The sequence below is a fragment of the Doryrhamphus excisus genome, chromosome 10, assembly GCF_030265055.1.
Source record: "Doryrhamphus excisus isolate RoL2022-K1 chromosome 10, RoL_Dexc_1.0, whole genome shotgun sequence".
Classification (NCBI taxonomy): Eukaryota; Metazoa; Chordata; class Actinopteri; order Syngnathiformes; family Syngnathidae; genus Doryrhamphus; species Doryrhamphus excisus.
Genome location: NC_080475.1, coordinates 10180215 through 10202912, shown reverse-complemented (window position 1 = coordinate 10202912; position 22698 = coordinate 10180215). Strand labels below are relative to the sequence as shown.

Genomic DNA, 22698 nt, shown 5'->3' with positions numbered 1-22698 from the left:
GGTGACAGCCAACATATGTCCTGCACAGCGAAAGGTTATCCTCAACTGCACTCCCAAGATAACCCGACACATACATAACACTTACTCAGCACAGACACAACATGATAGCTTTCTGTCCCTCTTCCAAATTACACAATGAAGTCGCTCCTCCCATATTCTGTGAGATCCCTTTGCAACTCATTTTGTCGACTAAAGGGGCGAAATGTGACATCCTCTTCCACGTTCTCTCCTTTCTTTCTTCAGATTCCCTCTTGAGCCATCCCAAAGCCCGAATGACATGCATGCATTCCTGCAGTCTGTCCCTACAAGGCTAGAGCGGACATGGCCTGGACGAGTCCTTGGCAGGGGTGACTGATAAACACAGCCAACGTGAGAACAGGCTGTGCAGTGCCCCTCAGTTACGCTCCCTTGGAGGATGTACAGTAACTATATGAGGCGGTTATTTCTAATTCCTTTCAGAATTAGGTCAAGTGGATGACGCAAAAGCAACATATATCATCTACTGGAGATCAATTTGTTATGGATATGACAAATTAGTCAATTTTCTTCCACTAATGCTAATGTCAAAATAGCAACAGGCAATGTGAAGATTGAACTTTACATTTAGTATTTTTATTTTTTCACCGTTAACAGCAGGTCTTGTAGATAACTACACATTTATCAAGTCAATCTTTATTTCATAATTATATCAAATCTATCATTTTTATCTGAAAATATGTGAAATACCTAAACACTCAATTACAAATACAGTGATTTCTACCAATGCGGAAGAGGGGATGTAGCTCAGTGGTAGAGCGCATGCTTTGCATGTATGAGGCCCCGGGTTCAATCCCCGGCATCTCCATTTTGTTCCCTCGCTTTCATTCCTTCCTATACACACCCGAACAATACAAACAATTTATTAATCGTATTTTACTCATTCACTGCCAAAAACATCTATTAACGTCATTCGTTTTTTTAACGGTTATGCATCTTGTGTGTGAATTTCAGACTTGTAGGCAATTTCTGGCCCACTAGGGGGCAACAGTTCTGTTTTCCTGTGATGGGCAGAAGACGGAAGTTGCTGAAATGCTCAGTGACAGAGAAAAAAATTACACTGAAAAAGGAAAGTGTAAAGTTTCTTTACATATTGTCAATGGTTATTTATTTAAATACTAAATATTCAATAGGTCTTGAAAGTTCAGCAAAATAGTCAAATAAAATAATACATTTTAAATGACCCTGTAGGATAAGCTTATTATTACGAAGATGAGTTAAATCTTTCCACCACTGACACCAGGTCCACATTCTATGACTCCACACAATCAGGTACATACAGTACATTCCTGCCACAAATGGACGTGGTCTGCTTTTAGCAAGTGGGTAGATGCAGCAGGATACACTATCTGCTATGAAATAAGACCGCACTGACGGACGGCCGTGGCCTGACATCCACTATTCAGGGCTGCTTAACCTGCATGCATGCAACATGTCTGCACAATGTGATGTAAAAATATCATTGCATAATCGTCACATTGCAAGGAGAAGAGGAACGCAAACACGCCCGCCAAGCTTGAACTCGTCTTTGCTGAAATGAGCTTAGTGTACTATTGCATGACCTTTGACCTGTGATTGGGTGGCACCTCTCAGACAGTCAGCTGGGATGGATGGATGGACTTTATCGTAACAAATAATAATGCAACATTGTGCCGGAATATTCAAGACTGGCTGCTGCCACTTTACTGTGTTTCATATTTCTGTGTTACACATTATGAACACAGAGGGGCGACACATACATACATACAGGAGTACTGCCGTACAGGAAGAATTAAAAAATATATACAAAAAAAACATATGCAGCAGTTTGTTGCTGTTGAATAATACATTTTTAATTGATTTACTTCCTGATTTTTTTTAATTTTTATTCATGTTTGTCGCATTTAAATGTTTCAGAGCCTTAAAAATACATAAATATTATATAAATAACTTAACGGAACACAAAATATCAAACTACTAGTAGCAATATTGTTTGTACAGCAGCAGATTAATGGCTCTACTACAAAAAAAGAGTGAAGTGACACAATTACCAAAAACAATTTAGTGTAATTTAATGGTAATGATGGTAATGGTAATGGTAATGGTTTTATTTTATTTGAACATGCATCAGATTACAATTGAATGCATCACATAATCAGTTCCCAGTTCCACATGTCCAAAAGGAGTAGGAAGAAGCAAAGCTTATTAAATCCTACCCCTCCATCTGGTACTTTTACAATCAGTAACTGTTACATTTGTTCACTTCCTGCTTTCCATAATATATGCCAAATAAGCCCCTCTATCTTACTTACATTATTATTATTTATTTTAATTATTTAAATTATTTGGGTAATTTACTGTTCACGCTGCACTTTACATTATGTTGTTCATATTTGGTGTCTATTTATTCTCCACATTATTATTATTGTTATTATTTATTATTACTTATCTTCTTTTGTGTCTGTTATATGGGAGCCAGGCAACGACATTTCGTTGGCAATTTCACTACTGTGTTTTTGTGCAATGACAATAAAGGAAGTCTATCTATCTATCTATCTATAGTTTATTATTATTTTTTTTAATAATGTACCTCGTATCGAAGTACAAGGTGATATGAGCATCCAATGCCATAATGTGTACCATAGTAAGTGTCAATATAGTGATATATATAGCACATCATGACTGGTTCAAGACTCTTCATCCTTGTATTTAGCAAACATCAACTGCTTGTATTGTTTAAGTCATAAAATATGTCATAAAAAAAGTTATGAAATATGGTGTATTTTCTTATTTTAATTTTTAACCATTCAAGAGAAAGACGACAACCATATGGTGGCAATACAGAACAAGTACACACTGGAAGAGGACATTATTCTAGAACTAGAGCTACAGAACACATGATAAACAATAAGGAAATGTCAGGAGATTAAAAAACAGTTGGATATAGTAGCCCTGCTGTTTGTCTTCCAGGTTCAATGAGGTAAGTTCTAAAGACAATATACATCAGTCAGGTTGCATTTTTTTGTCATTCCATAGTCTGTAAACCAAGTTGGCCGATGTAAATGACGCTGAGTGACCGTTAGCCATCGTCTGAATGTATGAATGCTAACAACGTACTCGATTATTCAAGAGCCATCTCTGTTTTTTTTACATGTCAAACCTCATCTATTGGAAACTCACCTGCAACTTCTCAACCTGCGGAAGGCGTCGACTTTCCTCTTTTGTGGGATGAATATCTGTAAAGACGTGTAAATGGGAGGGGTTCGATGGCACAGTGTTTCATTCGATTGCTTTGACTCACCTGCATTTTTAGGTACCGAATGACGAACCCGCCGACTTCCTGTTCTGACATCATAAGCCGCACCCCTTGTAACACACAAATACAAGCATTAGTTATGTTTGTTGGTAGCTAATGATACATATTTGGTCAAATTAAGTTCCTAACTATCATTTCATAGTCACACAATGACTCAAAATCCCGTGTTTTTTTTAAAATAGTTTATAGGTTAGAATGAATATACTTTCTGCACGTTTCAGCACATCGGGTTTAATCCCCAGGGCATGGGTTTCTAACATCTGTTCTCAAGTTGTGTGTCTTCTGCGGTTCATGAGGTCACTTTGACCTGGTTACAACACCAATTGTCAGCCCCTGCAGCCAAAAATGCAAAATGTGTATAATCAAGTGGAGTGTCCACTGTGGAACACGTCGGTTAGCTAAAGTTACTGTAAAGACCATTTGTCCCAGTCCACCAGCACCAGACTAACAACTGGGATTACTTTCACGTGTGTCTTTGCTATTTGCTTTTTTGTTTTTATTAGCGTGCTGCCCCCCTTTGACCTCCAGTCTAGGCGGCGTCGTCGTCAACAAGCGACTAACGACGTGTGAACTTTTGGGCATGCCGTGACAATGGCGCCCACGGACAGATGCATTCACCCCCCTCCTCCCCCACCAACCCAGCCTGCCACTGAGCTCTTTTAGCAATGTTAAACAGGAACACTGACAATGGCACCTGATTTCAGGCCTCGTGAACCCCACACAATTGACAATGCGGCTGCTTTTACGCACATTTACGCACGGCAAGAAACGCCTCGCGTTAAATCCAACGTGCCCTGAAGGCAGCATATTTCCAACCAGAGCACCTTTATATTGTCCGCCATTTAGTTCGGGATCATACTGTGAGCTAACCACGCAAAAAACAGTACCTTGTCTCCATCCTGCTGAGAAATACGCCAGGATGTTAGAAGCTGACTGCAGGTTATTGTATCGTGTCTGTCTTCCACAGCTTCTCCACGAATCTCGTCCATAAGAACCCCCCCTAAAGCAACAAGCTCCCACATGTACACATCAGTAAATGTGTGTAGAATCTACACCAATAGGGGGCGCTGCAACCAAAGTCAAACATGCTTATTTTTGCATTTAAATGCACTTTTACGCAATTACTAACTTTAATCCAAAAGATTGCTAATCAGAAGCGTGAAATGCAAGGATTAGATATGCGAATCAAAGGCCGGGCACCTGTGGCGAGTGTCGCCGAGAGAGACACACCCAGCGTGTTTTTGGGCGGGGAAAGTGCCCACCCACCCCGCTGCTTCTCCTTCTTGACGACTATATGAGGAGGTGACGGTGCAGTGATTCCCCCCAGCACACTTTTCAGCCCTCGTCAGACGCTGCTTTGCTTTGTTTCCTTCTCAACAAGAGCCAGAAGAAAGAGAAGAAAGAGAAGAGGCTTCTCACACCTGAGCGTGGGAATTATTGTTAAACTTCAAGATGCCTCGGTCGTTTCTTGTCAAGAAGTATTTTTCCAGCAAGAAGCCACCATGCTACAGAGATAGCCACCTTGAAAGCCAAACAGGTATGTAGAAATGCTAACTTCTGGAGTGAAACACACAATAAAGTAATCCTAATTTGATTTTTTTTTTTTTTTGTGATTGGCAGCTTTTGTTCCAGAAAGCTTCCCACGAGCTGATCTTCCCACGCAGCACTCAGCCCTGACCTGCTACCCCACAGACCCCTTTGGGAGCATGGACGCTCTACCCGCGCCCCTCTCCCCAATCGCTCCATCCTCCCTCCCGCCGTCGCCACTCGGGCCTCTGGACCTCAGCAGCTCACCCTTCAGCAGCAGTGGCGAAGAAGAAGAAGACGGTGGTCGTTCCTCGGCCCCCTCCAGCCCGGATGTCATCCAACCTGCGTATCACTGCAGCAAGATCTACGGCAACCACGGCGTGCTGTCCCACCGTCAGACGTCCCACCCATCGCCTTCGCCGCTCACCGAGACCACGACGTCACGGCCGGCCTTCCATTGCAAACATTGCCCCAAGGAGTACACCAGCCTGGGCGCCCTGAAGATGCACATCCGCTCCCACACGCTGCCGTGCGTGTGTCCCACCTGCGGGAAAGCCTTCTCCAGACCGTGGCTCCTGAGGGGACACATCCGCACACACACAGGTGGGTTGAACTCGTAACCATCATCCTTTCATACTAATAACGGAACTCGTTATTTCATTCAGGTGAACGTCCGTTTGCTTGTCAACACTGTAACCGCGCCTTTGCCGACCGCTCCAACCTGCGTGCACACCTGCAGACGCACTCCGAAGTGAAGAAGTACCAGTGTGGGTCCTGTTCTCGGACCTTCAGTCGCATGTCTCTGCTGCACAAACACAAGGCCTCCGGATGCAGTCCCGCTACTTAGCGCTCAGTCCCGCTACTTAGCGCTCAGTCCCACCTTCAGGACTTTCATTGACTTGAGTGCCTTTTTTTATTTTTTATTTTTTAATTGGTGGCTGCAGCGACCTACGTGTGTGTGTGTGTGTGTGTGTGTGTGTGTGACCTGAGAGCAGCTGGACATGCAGTTAAATCCTAGGAAACTCCCAATGGTGCCGGCCGGTCCGGGACTCTGGCCATGTTGCAGCTGCTTGGGTGTGTTATTTTGTGTGTGTGTGTGTGTGTGTGGATGCCATTCCTTATTATACATACATGATGTGTGTGTGTGTGTGTGTGTTGAGACAGCTGCCTGTGAAGGTGGGTGACAGGTGACCCATCCTGGGCGCTCCACAGGGTGTCATCACCTATGAATGGACCATTTAAGCTCGACCAAATGACCCAGTTTGCTTTCACCACTATTTCTCTGGTGTCTTAATGGGATGTGTGTTTTTTTTTTGTTTTTTTGTAAAGGTTTTCACCATTTTGTTCATCACATGCCTTGTTTTCCCTTCCACGTGTCAATAAATGCTTTGTTGTAGAAAAAAAAACATGCTTCAATATGATTAAACATTAAGTCCTAATGAGTTCATCAGGACAGATGTGACAGCTTATGAATGAGAAGGAAAGGTGTGTGTGTGTTATTGGTTTGTGTGGTGGTGAGTGATATGAGGGGGGGGGGCACCTGCACACACCTGCCGGGTTGTCAGCATGTACTTAGAAACTGACATGGCCGACACATGAATACAACAGGAGAGTTTTTTTTTTTTTTTTTGAGAAAGTGACATAATCTGACAATTTCCTTAAATATGGAAGCAGGAAATATGGAACAATGATGCCTCGAGAGAGGCAGCCGATTTATAAAATCATGTCATGTGCCGTAGATTGGACACCCTTTTTTTGCCTGAGAGGAACTTGTGTAGGAAGTGTGTGCTTACTGCTTCCATCCTAGGGTGAAACATGCAGGGCACACATATGGCAGCAATGTGTCCACAATGCCCCCCCGCTGCTGCCCTCATGACCCACACACACTGACGCCAGCATGTCTTGGTGAGGTAACAGCGTGTTTCCTGCGATGGCTCCCTGTGTTGAGAGGTGGATGTGCATTATTTTGGTGTGTGTGTGTGTGTGTGTGTGTGTGTGTGAGGGCAGAAGGAGAGATAGGCGCTCGGAGGGCTGCATCTCAGATTGCATGACTTGGCTTGCCCAATGTAAACACCCCCAGAAAGACTATACACATGCATGTGGACAGATGCGTGCACACACTCGCAGCTCCATGCAAGAAAAGCAATAAAGAGAATTTTTTTGAAATCCAACTCTTACGGTGTGGAGGTGGCATCTATCACTTTGTGGCTCAGGGGCAATGAGATCACTAGCCTTGCCATCTCTTTGTGTGTGTGTGTGTGTGTGTGTGTGTGTGTGTGTTTTGTGTGCACATGTCGGTAATATCATATTGGTTGCCTCAAAGTGCTTCGGTGTTGTCAGTGTCATACATGCCGCCCCTGACTAATGTGACATTCCTGAGCCATTAGTGACAGACATATAATACTGCTGTGTCACAGAGAGGCGGCGGCTCCGTCTGCTGCTTTTTAGTTATTGCGCATGTGATGTGTGTGTGGGTGGGTGTGTGGGTGGGGTTGGGGGGGTGAAAAGGGGATTGCCGTAATTTGTGTTGTTTTCGAGGCAAAACTGAAATATCAGCATAATCCATAAAACATTTTATAATGCTTATCCTGTGTTCACAAGTGTGCTGGAGCCTATCCCGGCAGATTTTGTGTGAAGTAGGTAGGTTTATGGACCAAATGGTTGAAACCCAGAACTACCTGGCTACAACACATGACCATCATTGCCAGAGCAATGATATTGCCTAATGGAACGTGGCATCAAAAATACAGACAAAAAATTCCCCTTTTTGGTCAACAGAATCAATTTTCAATAAGAAATATTAATACAGTAAACCTCGGATATATCGGACTTGGATATATCGGAAATTCGCTCACAACGGACAGATAAAAAAGAACCGATTTTTCTGTAATGCATTTCCAATAAAAATTCATTGCATATATCGGATTTTTTATAACGGATTTCGCCTATTTCGGACAAAATCTCCAGTCCCGTTCCAATGCATTTCCATTAAATTTCCCTCGCATATATCGGATGGCCGCATCGTGGCGCTCCGATTCGCCGAATCGTGACAGGCCGCTATACGACGTCATTTGTAGCGTTTGCAGCGTTGCCTGCGCGTCCAGGTACATTGGAAACATAGTCAAGGAAGTGCCTTTTTATAACGGATAAAATCCGATTTACACATATACCGGATATAAATCCGATATATGCGTAAAACGGACATTTTCCGGTATACGCATATAACGGATTTCGCTTATATCGGACAAAACCAGTGGGAACAATTGAATCCGATATATCCGAGGTTTACTGTATATTGCCTAATGGAACGTGGCTTCCAAAATCCAGACAAAAAATTCCCCTTTTTGGTCAAAAGAATCAATTTTCAATAATAATTATAAATATAAATCCAATTAATCCAACCCAGGAAGTCAAAAATATGAATGCGTTCCTCCCAATCACGCTTCTGTCGCTGCCAACTTAAAAAAAAAAAACCCATAGAATGAGATGCACCAGTAAAAACACACAACCAGTAACATCGAGAACTCACACAAGCATGCAAACGAAACATAAATATTTGTTTACGTAACAAATTTTTGTCATTTTTGTGCAAAGACTCGTATAAATAAATGCCTTGTCCCCGCTCCGGGAGTTAAATAAGCTTCAATTTTTTCCCCTCCACTCCACAGTCTACAGTCTACATAGTACTCAGTGCTAATGTTTGGGACACAGGAAATGGCCTGTCAGTGGTGTTTGAACACAACACTTTAAAAAAAAAAAAAAGTGCTGATGTGAAGCATCTGTGTGCGGATACACCTCTGTAAGTGTGGGCTCGTTTTGAGGTTCCCTATCTTGCACATAGATTTCACTATGTTGAGTAATTAGCCAAATCTGGTAATTAATGAGCAGTTATGTTTATGATATCAGTAAGCAGTGAGGAATGGCGCATGGTGCCGTGTGCCGTGAGGCCGTCCTGGTGAGGATATGGTCTTCATAACGTGCTAACATGCCGATGGTGACACGAGTGTGAACTTGGATCCCTGACTAGTTCTACCCATGCACAGGATACGGCCTCCAGGAGGGGGTACACACGGCATTTCCTGTCCACTTCTGCACTCCTGCTGTCTTCTTCAATGGGCTATGTGTGTGTGTGTGTGTGTGTGTGTGTGTGTATCATGTGGCTCGGCTCGGGTTTTCTTCTCAGACCAGACCTTTTCTGTCCCACAGGGTCAAAGGTTAGAGGATGAGCCATAAAGGCACACGATGGTAAACAGATGATGTGAAAAGAGCACATTAAGAAACCAAATCCACGCTAACAAAAGTATTGCAAACCACATACAGTAGCGCCTTGGTTAAAGTCATTAATCCATTGCAGAAGGTCCGACGCAAACCAAAACAGACTCTAATCAAATCAAGTTTCCACCGAGACATAATAAAGGGGACCGGGGAGGACGCCACATCAAGTTAGCATTCATTGGCGTTTTAGTTTCAGAGGGGACAGCTGTGCGGATACAGATCCCCCCCCCCCTTTTGCTTCGTCACAGCTCAGCAACCTGCCTTCCTGTGCAAAAAAAAAAAATGGTGGGGGGGCAATGCAAGTGTGCAGGTCTATGCGCAAACAGGTGTTGTGGACAGGAGGTGCCATGTAGCCTAGGGGGTGTGGTCAGGTGGTGGCACACCTGTCCCTACTTGCAGGAGGGGGGTCCTGTTACACCAAGGGACGTGCAACACTTTAGCCAATATGGTGAATCAGGACAGGAAACATTGTGATGGTTTCTCTCTGCATATATCACAATACATTCGCACAACAAAGCACCTTGTGGAATCTTCTAAAGGTGGAATCTTCCTTAGTGGGCAACCCACTAAAAAGCACAAAGCCCACAGAGAAGCAAAGTCAATCATGCAAGAGTGAAGCAACCTGAACGGAGAAGAAGACGCGTGTGTCCCGTTTTAAGAGTGTAAGACAACACCAGTGTGTGTGGCACATGCTGTGTTTGTGTAAAACGTCACAGATAGCGGAGACAGGCGTCTGGCCCCCGGGGGTTTGGATTTCAAGCAGGTGCATTTGCCTGCCTCGCAGGGACACGACGGAACGGGACGAGGGAAGACACGCGTACGGAACTCCAGATTGGAAGCTCCATCTCCACACCCATCCATCCATCTTGGATGACTGGAATGCGTTAGAGACAATAGAAGTGTCCCGGTCCTTCGGTCAGAACCCTCCACCCCCTCGACGCCAACCCACACCGGGTCCACACAAGCCCTGACAGGAGGACAAAAGTGCACCTTGCACCTCTCGGCAGCACCAGTAGCACCTCAGGGGCGAATACCTGAAGACCTGAATACCTGCGGTAAATAAGACGGAGAGAAGGAATGACAGAATGACACAACAGGAGGTGAAAAGCAGAAAAGGGGAATGAAAAAGGCGTGGAAGGAAAAAAGTGTGTTGCCAAATGTAACACAAACTGTCCTCCTTTTTGCATCACAATACACAATTCCGCACTTTTTAATACGGCACATACTTTAAACTCTGTTGTCTCGACTTTATGTGTTTGTACGCAGTACATTTCAGCATTATTTGTATTTATGCTAATTATGTATTCGTTTTTCACGCGCTGTGATTGGCCGCCGAAACTCAGTCGTCCCTCATTCACGTACACGGTGCGATTGGTTCAAAGTTCAAAACATTAATGTTGCGTTTATTCCTTTTTCTTCAGCTCGCCTCGAATTGGGTTTACATCAAAAGTGACTTGTCTCGTTAAACTGGCACTCTGTGACATCACAAAGACGCAATTTGACCACGCCTTTTGAATCTGATGGTTTTCGAGCCATCCCAGAGTTCTTATAAACGTCATTATTTGTAACTTTGGCATCTTTTAACACGAGAATACAACATTGGAACTACATTTATAGGTCAGGAAAGTTGAAAAAGTATCATACGTTCATCTCAATATATACTGTATTGTCAGTTTGTTCAGTTTCCCGGATTCACATGAATGCATCATAAATGCCTGTTCTTAGATTGTGAGCTGCTGTTACTTCATGTATTAAAACACTAGTCGGGTTTTTTTTTTTATCAGACTCGTACGTATATTAGGCGGGGGGGGGGGGGGGGGGTCATCACGGCATGTGAATCCTCAGTGACATCACTGTTGACACTCGACAATGCTAATGTTTTCATCACTAATAAGAACGGCGACCAAAGTGTCGAAATGATGTTATTAAATGGAATTAAACTGTCATCTGAGTGTTTGTGTGTGTGAGAGCGAGAGCGAGAGAAAGAGAGAGAGAGAGAGAAAGGGAGGGAGAGGTCACAGCAGCCTGAAGGCCATTGTAAATTCCTCCCCGGTTCAACCAAAGACATTCTTCTCCGCTGTTTTTCTTTCTAATCTCAATGCTCAGATTACCAGCTAGAGGGCCTGACCAGATGAGAAGAGAGTTAGGTGGCATGCATGCGTACACATGTGCCCAAACACGCACACACACACACACACACACACACACACACACACACACACACACACACACACACACACACACACAAAAAGGCTCATCACATCTCAACATCTCCTGTGGATCCATATCAGTTACTAAGCAGCATAGTAAAAAAAAATGAAGTCAAATGTAAAAAAAAAAAACAAAAAAGTCATTCCCTGGGAGTTTGTATATTGTTTTAAAGCCCCCCCCCCCGTGGTGAATGCTGAAAGGATTCCCACATGTGTTGGCACCCAACCCGTGATGGAAGCTTCTGATAATGAGAAGAACAAACTCTCTTCTCTCATCATCTTAAAAGTCAAACAAAAGGTACTAAAAAAAAAAAAGTATCACTCGGATCCTAAACAGCTGGGTAATTCCATCGGGAATTGTTGGGAATGTCGAGGTGAGGCTCTACCACCTGTCGCCTGGTGATCCGTCACAGCAGAGCTGTATATGTCTGATCCTTAAGGAACCCGCTAACTCAAAATAACCAATTTTCCCGTTATGCAATTCCAGATATATCAAGCTATTGGAAGAATCCGAGTGTTGCCTAGGTAACCGCCTGCACTGATTGACAGCAGTTGTTCACCTTTGTGACATAACTGCACCTCCTTCAAAGCTGCAGCGCTCAGGCCAGCAGGTGTGCAGAGAAGGAGGAAACCGAGTGAATGATGATGATGATGAGAAGAGGAGGAGGAGGAAAAAGAAGAAAAGAAAGCAAGAGCACCTGTTTTTTTGGAAAGTTCTCATGCCGTTTTTTCTTCCTGCGCGCCGAGGCTTGCTTGGCCTCGCCCGAATCAACAAGCCATGCTCAAAAGCGCTAAGGTCAGTTTTCACACCACAAGACGCAGCATTACTTTCATTACGCCATCCGCACAACCAACACTGGGAAGCAGGTGCCCGTTATTCCAACATTATTCCCACCCCGCACCTAAATATACACAACACGGTCACCCGATCCCCGGCAGAGTTAGGATCCACCTCAAAGATTTCCTTGCACCTCTTTTTAACGCTCCCCACCTCTAATCTAACAACAACAGCGGAGCGCTCGGCGGCTCATTAACCTCCCACAGGAGGGAGTGAGGGTCGGGGGCATCAAAGTGGCAAGATTACCGCAGGCTCACCCGGCAGTCCTATCATGGGGGTCTGGAGCCGCAGTGTCTCACCCCCCTAATGAGAGGCCGTGACTCACACACGCACGCCGTTAACCCTTTAGACCAGCTGGGAAAGAGAGTCTGACATGCCTGTCTCGGGACGCCCTTCCATCGCTCCCAAAACTCCACACATTCCGGAAGACCTTGGATTGTTACCGATGTCTCTTGTCTGGGAAAAACTAACCATAATACACTCATAAAAGTGGCCTTTTATTATGGCCAGCCGTATGTACACTTGTGCAATAATCATGTCTAATCAGCATTTTGATATCTGTGAAGACTAGTTAAGAGAATGGGATGGGGTGGGGGTGCAGGGGGGTCGGGATGGGGGGTGGGGGTGACACCCACCTTACTCCTGCAGCCAAAAGAAGCTCCAAATGTTATTGCTCCTCGTACCGTTGGACCGAGAGAGGGGGGGGGGGGGGGGGCATGTTGAATGGGCAGGTCACGATCTCCATACACTTTTCTTTGGTTCCCCCAAAAAATCATGCACCATTTGTAATTTGATGGTACATGCCGTGCCCCTGAAAGGCATAAAACATGAAAAAATTAACATGTTAATATTGGTACAGAAATTATCATTAGGGGACCTATTATGCTTATTTTCAGCCTTTTGTATTGAGTTGTGGACTCCTAGAGAGCGGCTCCACACAATAACCCGCACAGAAAGCTTTCTAGAACTTACAACCCCACTTCCTTGCATTTCCTGCTTCCCAGCAAAACAGTTTGTTTTCAATTATTCGGCCACACCGCTGTGATTGGTCACACTCCCAAGGGCTTCTGAGGACTTCCGGACAGCTGCCGAACCCTATTTTCTAATTTTGTCATTATAGGAGTTGATAATAAATTACAATTTATTCGTGGGACTACCCGTGCAGACCCACCGATGATATTAGCAATCGGTGAACGTGTAATTTCCATGTATGCACACGCTATAATGCTACACAGACAACAGCTTTTGTTCCATGACTTACACAAAATAAAACACAGTTCGGAGATTGATAAATTGTTACTTACAGTTTGCTCTTCTGATTCTTCCACATCACCAAGTTACGTCGGAAAGGCGTCAGGGTTCAGCAATCTTTACATTGGCCTGCGTTCCCAAAACAGTCCACTGTGAAATTAATGAATTGACAGATAAAAATATTCAAATCGAGTAACTTCAACCACTTCTGCTGAATTAAAATTGAATGGGAGCCATTGCTAAAACAGTAAACAGAGAGAAGCAAGGGCAAGCCTACAACATATCTGGGCATGCCCATAGAAGGAAGTCCGGATCGTTTTGACGTCACAAAAATTAGCTCATTTTTGAGGTGCATCCAAGGACCATCGAACAAAGTATGAAATCTTAATACTTGACTAAAAAAAACATAATCAATGAAAGACGGACATAGATGTGTAAACATGGTGGGCTTTCCAATCTCGTAGGCCATCTGCTGTGCTTCCTGCTTACATTCTTGCGGCGGAGGCCGGCGAGCGTGCCGAACATGGGCTCCTTATGACACAGCAGAAAATGTTCCCCAACTATACTACTTTAGTCTCCGTGTCAAATAGTGTCGGAAGAAATGAAGGAATAAATCCCAAGTGGAGTTGAAGTCACAACAAAAACAAAGCTATCTGTCAATCAGCACAATGATGGGAAGTGGCAAACACGCATGGACATGCGGGAGGGCGGGGGGAGTTAGCGGGAGAGAAAGGAAAGGAAAGGCCGAGTGTTTTTGGGGTGGGATATTTGGAGTAGCCAGGAAGGCAAGTGCAGGAGCAGGAGGTGAAAGAGGGGTGCGGGGTTGAGGGTAGAGGCACCTTGCAACAGCTGGTCTCAATTATCCTTGCGGGGGGGTGGTTGGGGGGGCTGCTGTGTGTACACCATGTGTGTATGCGGTGTGTGTTTGTGTGTGTTGAGGCATCACAAAGGGAGGGCTGAGATCACTGGCGCCAACAGGGGGGCAACAGGTCAGAGGGGATGAAGATTATAAAAATACTATACTGTGTGTGTGTGTGTGTGTGTGTGTGTGTACTGGTGTCCCGAAACAAGCCAGTCCACATTACCACAGGATGAGGAAGAGTGTGTGTTTTTCAAAATGCATCTGGTGTCCACATACTTCCTGTTTGATTACAGGCTCATCCCATGTTTTTTTTTTATACAATGACAAAACTTTCACTTTCTATTTCAATGAACAACCTATCACTGACATAAAACTATGCATTCTTAAATGATTATTATTAATAAAGATCATTAAAATTATATATATATATTAATTTTGGTGGTCATAAAAGATATGCATTGAAGTTAGAATAATAGGCCGCTGGCAGAGACAATGGCGCCCTCTGGTGTTCTATACGTTTATTTCAAGAGCACAACGCCTTATAGTTTACTGTTTTAAAAGGCGTCAGGGTAATTTGGCGTACCTTTATAAGTGATAATTTTACTGTGATATACTTGGCATTTTTGAAGTACTTAACTATTTAGTTTATTCCAATTGTGTGCTCATATCACAGAATAGCTTGAAACATTCACACATTCGCTGCCTTATGATACCACCTAGTGTCCGTCCTGTATAAAGTACCTGTGATTGGCAGATACGACGCACCGCGGGGCGGGACTTCCGTTGAAATTGAGTTGAGAGAAAATTCGTCTTCCTGTTAGCTTGTACACGTTATGAAAACACAAGACACAGAACAAATTCAGCGGTATAAAAACGTTTGGGCACTCTTGATCATTTTTAGGATTTTTCTTTTATAAAGATCCGCCGTTTCAGTTCAATATAAATCTAAAACACTGAATTCAAAGAGACGTCATACTTTCATATTAAAACGCATGCAGGCAAAACAACAAACACACCCACCAACACTAAATGTTTTTTTGGGAATAAACTGTGCAAAAGCAAATAAGCAGGACCTGAAAGGAATATAAAGTCAATTCACGAAGGCTCATTTAAAAAGCCGACATCTTAATGGTACATGATAGTGTAAACATGAACTGAATAAAACGCCATAAAACTATGATTCAAAAGCATCCAAATACAATTTCCAATTTCTGTAAAAAAGTAGTCTTTTTTGTTTTTTTTTGTTAAAAAGCAATGAGTAGAGCTTCCTCCCTACTTTGAGTCCCACATGATCCCAACATAGTCTCATCTATGAAAAAGCGTCTTTTTTACATCCATCTTCCTACAGCCCAGATCATCTTCATTCTTGTTTTGTTTCTTTTTGCTCGACCAGCTCTCTTTCAGGAGAGTCAGTTCAGGTGCAATTATGTCTCCGTCCTGTAAGTTACACATACGGTATTATTCTCACATATACCGCGCATTCGGCACTTCTGAAGACCTCTCTTACATTTGCTGATAAACGTTACCTGAGGTTTTGAGAAGTCGTTGTTGATGCACCATTGCACAAAGTGCTTCCTGGCTGCATCGAGGCTCTTCTCATCCGCCTTCTTGTAGTAAACTCTGATCAGTTGCTCAGCAAAGCGTTCAGGCAGAAGTTTGGAAACCTGACAGTGAGAAAACCAAGGTTTCGAGTAATTAAGAGTTTTTGGGTGGGAGAAACCCAAATAAATACTGGAATGGGTGCAGATTCTGGAAGATCTACAAAGCTTTCTGTGCTGGTTATTGCATGTAGCTGCTCTATAGGAGTCCACAATGAGCATAAGGGGTCCCCTTTAAGTTCTGACCTGTTCCTTAGATATCTGAATGGCTTTGGTGGGGTCAGTCTTGCAATAGAAACGCATATTGTCGATGGGGTTCTCCTTTTTCATCCCATAGTCCAGATGAATGACCTAAAACGGAAATGAACATCATGTATGGACAGTAATAGCATCCGATGAGAGATGGTGTTTTGTTGGGACACTCACGCTAACGACAAAGTCTTCCGGCAGCAGAGTGACCCCCAGGGGGCCAGTCTGAGGAACTGACATTGGCAACGCCACCTCCCAGTCATCAATCATTTTCTTTGGTGGGAGAGATGGGAGAAGAAGATGAGTGAAGCCATGCTGGAATAACCAATAACCATTCTAATCAATTAGTCTAATCCTTAATTAGACTCTACTGTTGGTCAAATAGTACAATCAATGTGGTGATTTTATATTGGTGCCCCTTCCCCCAATGGACAAAACAAATTGAATACCGAACAGGACAGTTAGAAACCAATCAAATTGTGAACTATGGCACCACTACTATGCATGATAATACACGTAAAATAGAAGTGGCAGTACGCAAGGCATTACTGGAACCGCACATGAGGTGTTTTACGCGCACTATAGACCTTGCAATCCAACCCACCACGGGTGTTCCCAGTGTGGCTGCTTTAATTTGATTCAAAATCGACGGTGCCCCTTATAATCTTCCAAAATAGAGTTACAAATTCTGTAGAAATGTTGTTGTGGTACTTCTGTAAGCTCTTCGCTTGGTTGACTGTCGGATCATTTCCCGAACAATACGTAATATGTACAGTATGTACGCTTAACCTTCACCACTGCCTGTACGCTCAGACAACAACACCTTGTCCATGTCCAAAAAAACAAAACAAACATGTCATTTCAAATGTGTTTTTAGAAATGCCGGATTTTTTGACAGTGTCTCCCGTTGTATTTGTGTACCAAATGTAGTAGTCACTCATTGTGAGCAGAAGAGCTTCAGTTAGTGTCCAAGGCAACTGATGATTAAGGATCAGAGTATTTTTCTTTTTGTGCCAAGTAAAGCTTAAAGAACACACCTGAGTGACTACCAAGGGTTCTTCACTCTGGGTTTGGCCCACAAACTTGTAGAGACGGCGCCTAAGAATGTTGTGCAGAATCTGTCGTGCCTCGGCCAACTCCGGGGTGGAGGAGTAGAGTATTTGTTCAAATACGTGATCTACAAGAAAGACGGTGAACTGACAATATGTGCGATGTTTTCTTGCTTTTTATGACATATTATTATTTAACTATTTAGCGATCCGTGCAACAAGAAAACAGGAAATCATACACAAATTTCACACAGAAAAAAAAACAAAACATGAACAACCTGTCAGCTTGCTGTAGGCCTCCATGTCATCTATGGCTGTGGAGAGCGTGAACATCTTACCACCTGAGCCTGGGATCTGGATGTGCTTATCGGCCTTCAAAAACGCCTCATTGATCCTGAATGGTCACAATCAACATGACATTAGGTCTCATTCAGGCATGAATAATTCAGATATCTTCAAGAATTAGGAGTTCATTCATCTCACATGGTTTCTATGATGTTGCCCACTCTGTGCTGGTAAGCTCTCTTGTGGAGACAGTTACGCGTGTGGAACATGTCGTACAGATTGCCCGCCTCCTGAAAAAAAACATAATTTAGAAAAGAGTTGCACGGGGGCTCCTGAAGGGTCCATAATTTTGCAGTTTCTAATGAGTTTCGATGAAAGATCTCATCCTGAGACTTAAAAAAAAAAGTCATAAATAAAATAATAGTGGCACCTTGTCTCGAGTGCAAATTAGCTTCTGTCCGTCCTCCTCACACACCCTCACAAACTTGAGGAAACGACGATAGTCCGAGTTGTTCTGGATTCCCAGATGGTAGCAGTCTCTGACAAAATAGGAACAGCCGAGTTGGATTCGAGTAAACAAACATGAAATGAGTCTTTTCAAGTCACACCTGGCGAAGTAGTCCCACTTGTCCATATCGATACCATTTCTCTTGTTGGCCACGATCTCATAGAGGAAGGACTTTTCCTTTGGACGGCCTTTGTAGGCCCACTAGAGAGACAACACATTACGGCGGCATCAAACTGGGTGTTGTTGCATGTTGATACTGCCGGTTTTAGACACTGCGTGAAAGCCACGTGTACGTTTTCAACCAGGCCTGCATTTGTGGTCGGAGGTCCTGCAATAAGCTCCTTGATGAAGTCCAGGTCCTCGGGAAGGCGGAGGCCATGTTCCTCCATCAGAGGCTTCAGGTCATTGTCGTTGACCAGGTAGTCAAACATGTCAATCGATGCTTTCTCGTGCTGCAATTTGACAATGGTACACTGTTTAAGTCGTGCTTGCAAAAATACCACACTCGCAAAGGGTAGCTAAGAAATATACAAGTAGCAATACAAGTTTACAATTACTATTCTATCTTCTTCCCATAATGCATTTCATTCAACCATCCATTTTCTATGCCTCTTATTCTCACTAGAGTTACAGGGGTATGCTGGAGCCTATCCCAGGTGACTTTGGGTGGGAGGCAATGGATGCCAGCCAGTCATGGGAATAAGGAAATTATAGTATCATAATGATTTAGATTAGACTCAGATTATTGTTATTTTATTGTTTAAAGGGGTCCTTTTATGTTAATTTTTTTACCCTTTGTATTAAGTTGTGGACTCCTATAGAGCAGCAACACGTAATAACCAGCACAGAAAACTTTATAGATATTACAAAATATATTCAGCTGTATTTTTTTTTATTCCACCCATTTTGTAAATTATTGTAAATTGTAAACAAATGTGGCTTTCACTTACACCCAAAGAAACACTAGCTAGCACATAGCTAGCAACATAAACACAGAAGCAGAGCTTCGGGGACGGCGCCTGGCTGAGAGCCACGACCATAAGGACACGCCCGCTCCTCTGTGACATCACAAAGGAACACTTTTGCAACTCCCTCTCAAAACAGAACATTTTTGAGCCACCCCGATTTTTTTCACGGCTCACTTCCAAAAGCGCAAATCTCATTTTCTGAAACTTTGGCATCGTTTACCACGAGAATACAACATTCTAGCTGCATTTATAGGTCAGAAAAGTGGAAAAAGCATCATAGGTCCGCTTTAATTTCTGTGTTTTCAAATTCATATTACCCGTATGCTCTCATTTGGTAACTGCATTACACTTCATACTGTTGATACTTGACAACTTCTATTAAGTTACAGGACAGTTACCTTCCAGGAAATATCAGGGCGTGCTTTTGGAATGAACTTGGCATCAAACATGTGTGAAAAAGGCCCGTGTCCTAGTGAGGAGGAAATGAAAGTTATTCACTTAGTCAATTTCACCCCACCCAGCGTGCAAGCAGAACCAACCCAGATCGTGACAAAGCCCGGCTATTTGCACACACAGGATGTCTCGCCGAGAAATGAGAAGTTCGGGTTGCCTTTCATTGAGTGTTTTCACGAGTTGTCCTGCCAAGTAACCCACTCTGAAACAGAGAAGAACACACAATGGATAATGCATGCTAACACGCCCACAGACATAAACATGCATACCCGATGGAGTGCTCAAAACGATTGTGGGATGCGCCAGGGAAGACAAAGTACGTCCCTCCTAACTGTTTGATATTTCGGAGTCTTTGGAACTGGGGAGTGTCAATGATTTTGACGAGAAGTGGGTGGAGCTCAACATGTCCGTGGATGGGATCATTAAAGACCTGAAAGAATGCAACACAAAACCATCGATATGCAAGTCGTAATTAATTATACACAAGGCGACGCCCTGTCATTGCTTCATTATTACCGTCATTATTACACAAGATTATAACATGATACTTTTTGTTTTGAGAAAAGCTGTCTCATTAGAACAGGAAAGACCGGACTACGGTATAACTATTTAGAATTATAATACATGTAATGTAGCTTTCTGATATCATCTCTAATGTTAATGGGTTGGTTTTGACGCATGTATTATTAAATCAGCTATAAAATACACTAAAAACAATAAGTTACCATCAAATTTGCTTCTCATGTCTTGGTTACCTTCTTAGGCTTCCTCATCCATGAAAATGTTGCTTTTAATACTTTTGGTGTGGGCATGTAGGCCTTTTTTTTGTCACTATACCCCTCAATTTCTATTTCGAAAAATGGTAAAATTATTTTGTTACCTGGCTATTACTCTCTTAAATAAATTAGTTTTATTTATTTTCTCATTTTAGTATTAATCACTTGTTGGAACTGTTGTAGATAAGTTATCCAATTTGCTGATCTAGCTGTTTGCCTTTCTAGCTACAAGTTGGTAAGATAGGTATAGCTTTGTTCTATGTGTATGTATGCATGACTTGCTTTTATTGCAGGGTGTGGCACCAGCAGAAGGGGGCAGTTGATTGCTCGAGCAGAAGCATGTGTGCATGAGGCAGATAGTGGTTTGTTTTTAAATGGTCTCAACTGGATAGTCAGCACACCCTTCCCGTAGCAGTTGAGGCCTCATGTGACCTAGGGCATTCCTAAATAAAAAGGCAGGAGAGTGAAGGCTGTTTCAGAGTTGGTTTGGAGGTTGTTACTGAGCAGACTTCAATCACTCTCCTTGCAAGTAAAATATCTCACGTCTCTTTGTCCTCTTTGAGCAGATTGCTTCACAGATGTTTGGTGATTAAACCTGACATCACTAAAGAAACATCTATGGTGTTGGGGTGAATTTTGACCCATATATATTAATGTCAAGAAATGGTAGAAAAAGTGATTGTTTTAAGGAAGAGAACTTTAGTATAAACGGAAATCAAAAAGCAGAACATGTCCAGATCTTGGTTCACTGTACTTCCTGCCATTCTTTCCATGATCCAAATTGTAAATGTGAAATCAGCCATCATCAAATGAGTGAATTCACCTCACATGTATACTGGAAAAGCGGTCAAAATGAGAATCCCCTGAAGCTTACATGATGAGAAGAGTAGCTGGTTGTCATTGTGTTGGCTAATTATACACTTATGATTTCAGTTGTGGCTGAAAATATTGCTTTATAGTTATATTATTATATAAACCGGGTCGAAACCGACCTTAACAACAATACAGTGGTCATAATTTCAACCAGACCATTTTAAAATGTTTTTTTTTTGTTTATATTTTGTTGAAATAGAGTTTCCTTACAAAGTCAAAAAGCCTTTAATGCAATAAACAAATGTTATGTGATTCTTTTTATGCATTGTGCCGACGCTAACACAAGAGGAGGGTTATTAAGTGCTTTACGCACACTGTAAACCTTGCAATGCAACACACCTCATTTTTTTAAAAGCATCACCTGCACAGGATGTGTATCTGATTTTAAGTTAGGTATGATCCTCTTGTGTATCGCCTCGTCTCATATTTCACTTTAGGTTTCATTACTACATAAACGATACTGCACATCCCTCTTGCGCAATTGCTTCTTAATGATGAGAACCACTCCAACAATCATCTTGTTGTTTATCCTACAAGCTCCATTGTATGTTCTTATCTGTAAGGCATTGAAAACAAAACGTGAGAAAGAACCTTGTTTGTTTGAGGACATTCAAACCACAGCTTCCTCAGGCTCTGGAGGATCCGAAGTTGGTCTTCAAGAGACCTTGACATAGAATAATAAACAAAAAAATATGAGATGTTATGGAGAAAGAAGTATTGGTTTAGACACAGATCTTGTATTGGATCCCCTAATGTCATTCTTAGCAGCATTAGAACTCACTCAATGCCAATCTTCTCCAGGTCCTCCCTGTTGAGACGTCGCAGCTCCACACCAATGACTTTATGTTCTGATGAAAGAGAAAATAACGTTAAAAACCTGTAAAATTGTAAAAATTCAAAAAACAAAATGCCACCAACCTCTAAACACATTTTGCCACTCTCCCAGACCTTCTTCTCGAAGGTACCGGCATGTTTCCTCGATTCCCCATTGAGAGTAGTCCGAGTCACACAGCTGTCGGACCGCTGACACTCTCTTCTCCGGCGTTTTCATCAAGTCATCGTCGCTCGTCGGAGTCGCCAAGGTTCGTTTACGGTTAGCCATGTTGACATTTAGAAGACTGCTACAACCGGAGTGAATGAAACCACGAATGATGAGGTAGCTACGAAGCTGGAAGCTTAAAAGTACCGGGCGGTAAGGAGGCAAAAACTGTGTTTCGTTTCTCCTTGTGTACACTCTTTGACAAGCGCTTGTTTCCGGTAATGACTTTCAAAGTAAAAAAAAAACCTTTTCGTAGGTCGAAATCAAACGTATTTCTGTTAGCATATTCATTTATTACACTTGCAAATACGCTAATTTACCAATTTAGTATCAGACTAGAGTCGCAGGGGAGATTTTATATGACATATCAGTACGTCTAAATCACTTTATTTTTAACGAGTGGAACATGCTGCACGCTGTTTCCGGTTTATAATTCGCATTGATGAACATTTCTTTTGCGTGTTTGGCATTGGTTGGCGTGCGGTGGGTGGAGCCAGATATAAATACAAAGCGTTCAGGAACACTTCATGTTGACAGCTAAGCAGCGTTTTCTAACCTTTAATATGCCAAGGCAAATACATTAAAAATTGCGCCACACCACCAAAT

General features: G+C 42.8%; 2 protein-coding genes, 1 long non-coding RNA gene and 1 other non-coding gene across 4 annotated transcripts; 2 read left to right on the top strand and 2 right to left on the bottom strand.

Annotated features, from left to right (window-relative positions):
• Positions 1-772: 772 nt before the first annotated feature.
• trnaa-ugc (transfer RNA alanine (anticodon UGC)) lies at positions 773-844 on the top strand. Its single transcript has one exon. It is a non-coding gene; the product is annotated as a tRNA-Ala (tRNA).
• A 2051-nt stretch (positions 845-2895) lies between these two features.
• LOC131137148 (uncharacterized) lies at positions 2896-4627 on the bottom strand. Its single transcript, XR_009131855.1, has 3 exons — positions 4219-4627; positions 3317-3381; positions 2896-3251 (listed from the first exon to the last, which is right to left on the bottom strand). It is a non-coding gene; the product is annotated as an uncharacterized LOC131137148 (long non-coding RNA).
• Positions 4628-4636: 9 nt separating this feature from the next.
• On the top strand, positions 4637-6233 carry snai1b (snail family zinc finger 1b). The gene is made up of 3 exons (XM_058084745.1): positions 4637-4868; positions 4952-5461; positions 5524-6233. The coding sequence occupies exons 1-3, from the start codon at positions 4784-4786 to the stop codon at positions 5703-5705; spliced, it is 777 nt and encodes a 258-aa protein (XP_057940728.1). The 5' UTR covers positions 4637-4783; the 3' UTR covers positions 5706-6233.
• An 8625-nt stretch (positions 6234-14858) lies between these two features.
• samhd1 (SAM domain and HD domain 1) lies at positions 14859-22283 on the bottom strand. The gene is made up of 16 exons (XM_058083587.1): positions 21972-22283; positions 21835-21901; positions 21645-21717; positions 19674-19834; positions 19491-19606; positions 19350-19420; positions 18277-18435; positions 18084-18184; positions 17906-18014; positions 17674-17765; positions 17469-17584; positions 17179-17318; positions 16319-16414; positions 16139-16243; positions 15821-15958; positions 14859-15731 (listed from the first exon to the last, which is right to left on the bottom strand). Exons 1-16 carry the CDS (start codon positions 22153-22155, stop codon positions 15600-15602), a joined length of 1860 nt encoding a protein of 619 aa, XP_057939570.1. The 5' UTR covers positions 22156-22283; the 3' UTR covers positions 14859-15599.
• Positions 22284-22698: the final 415 nt, after the last annotated feature.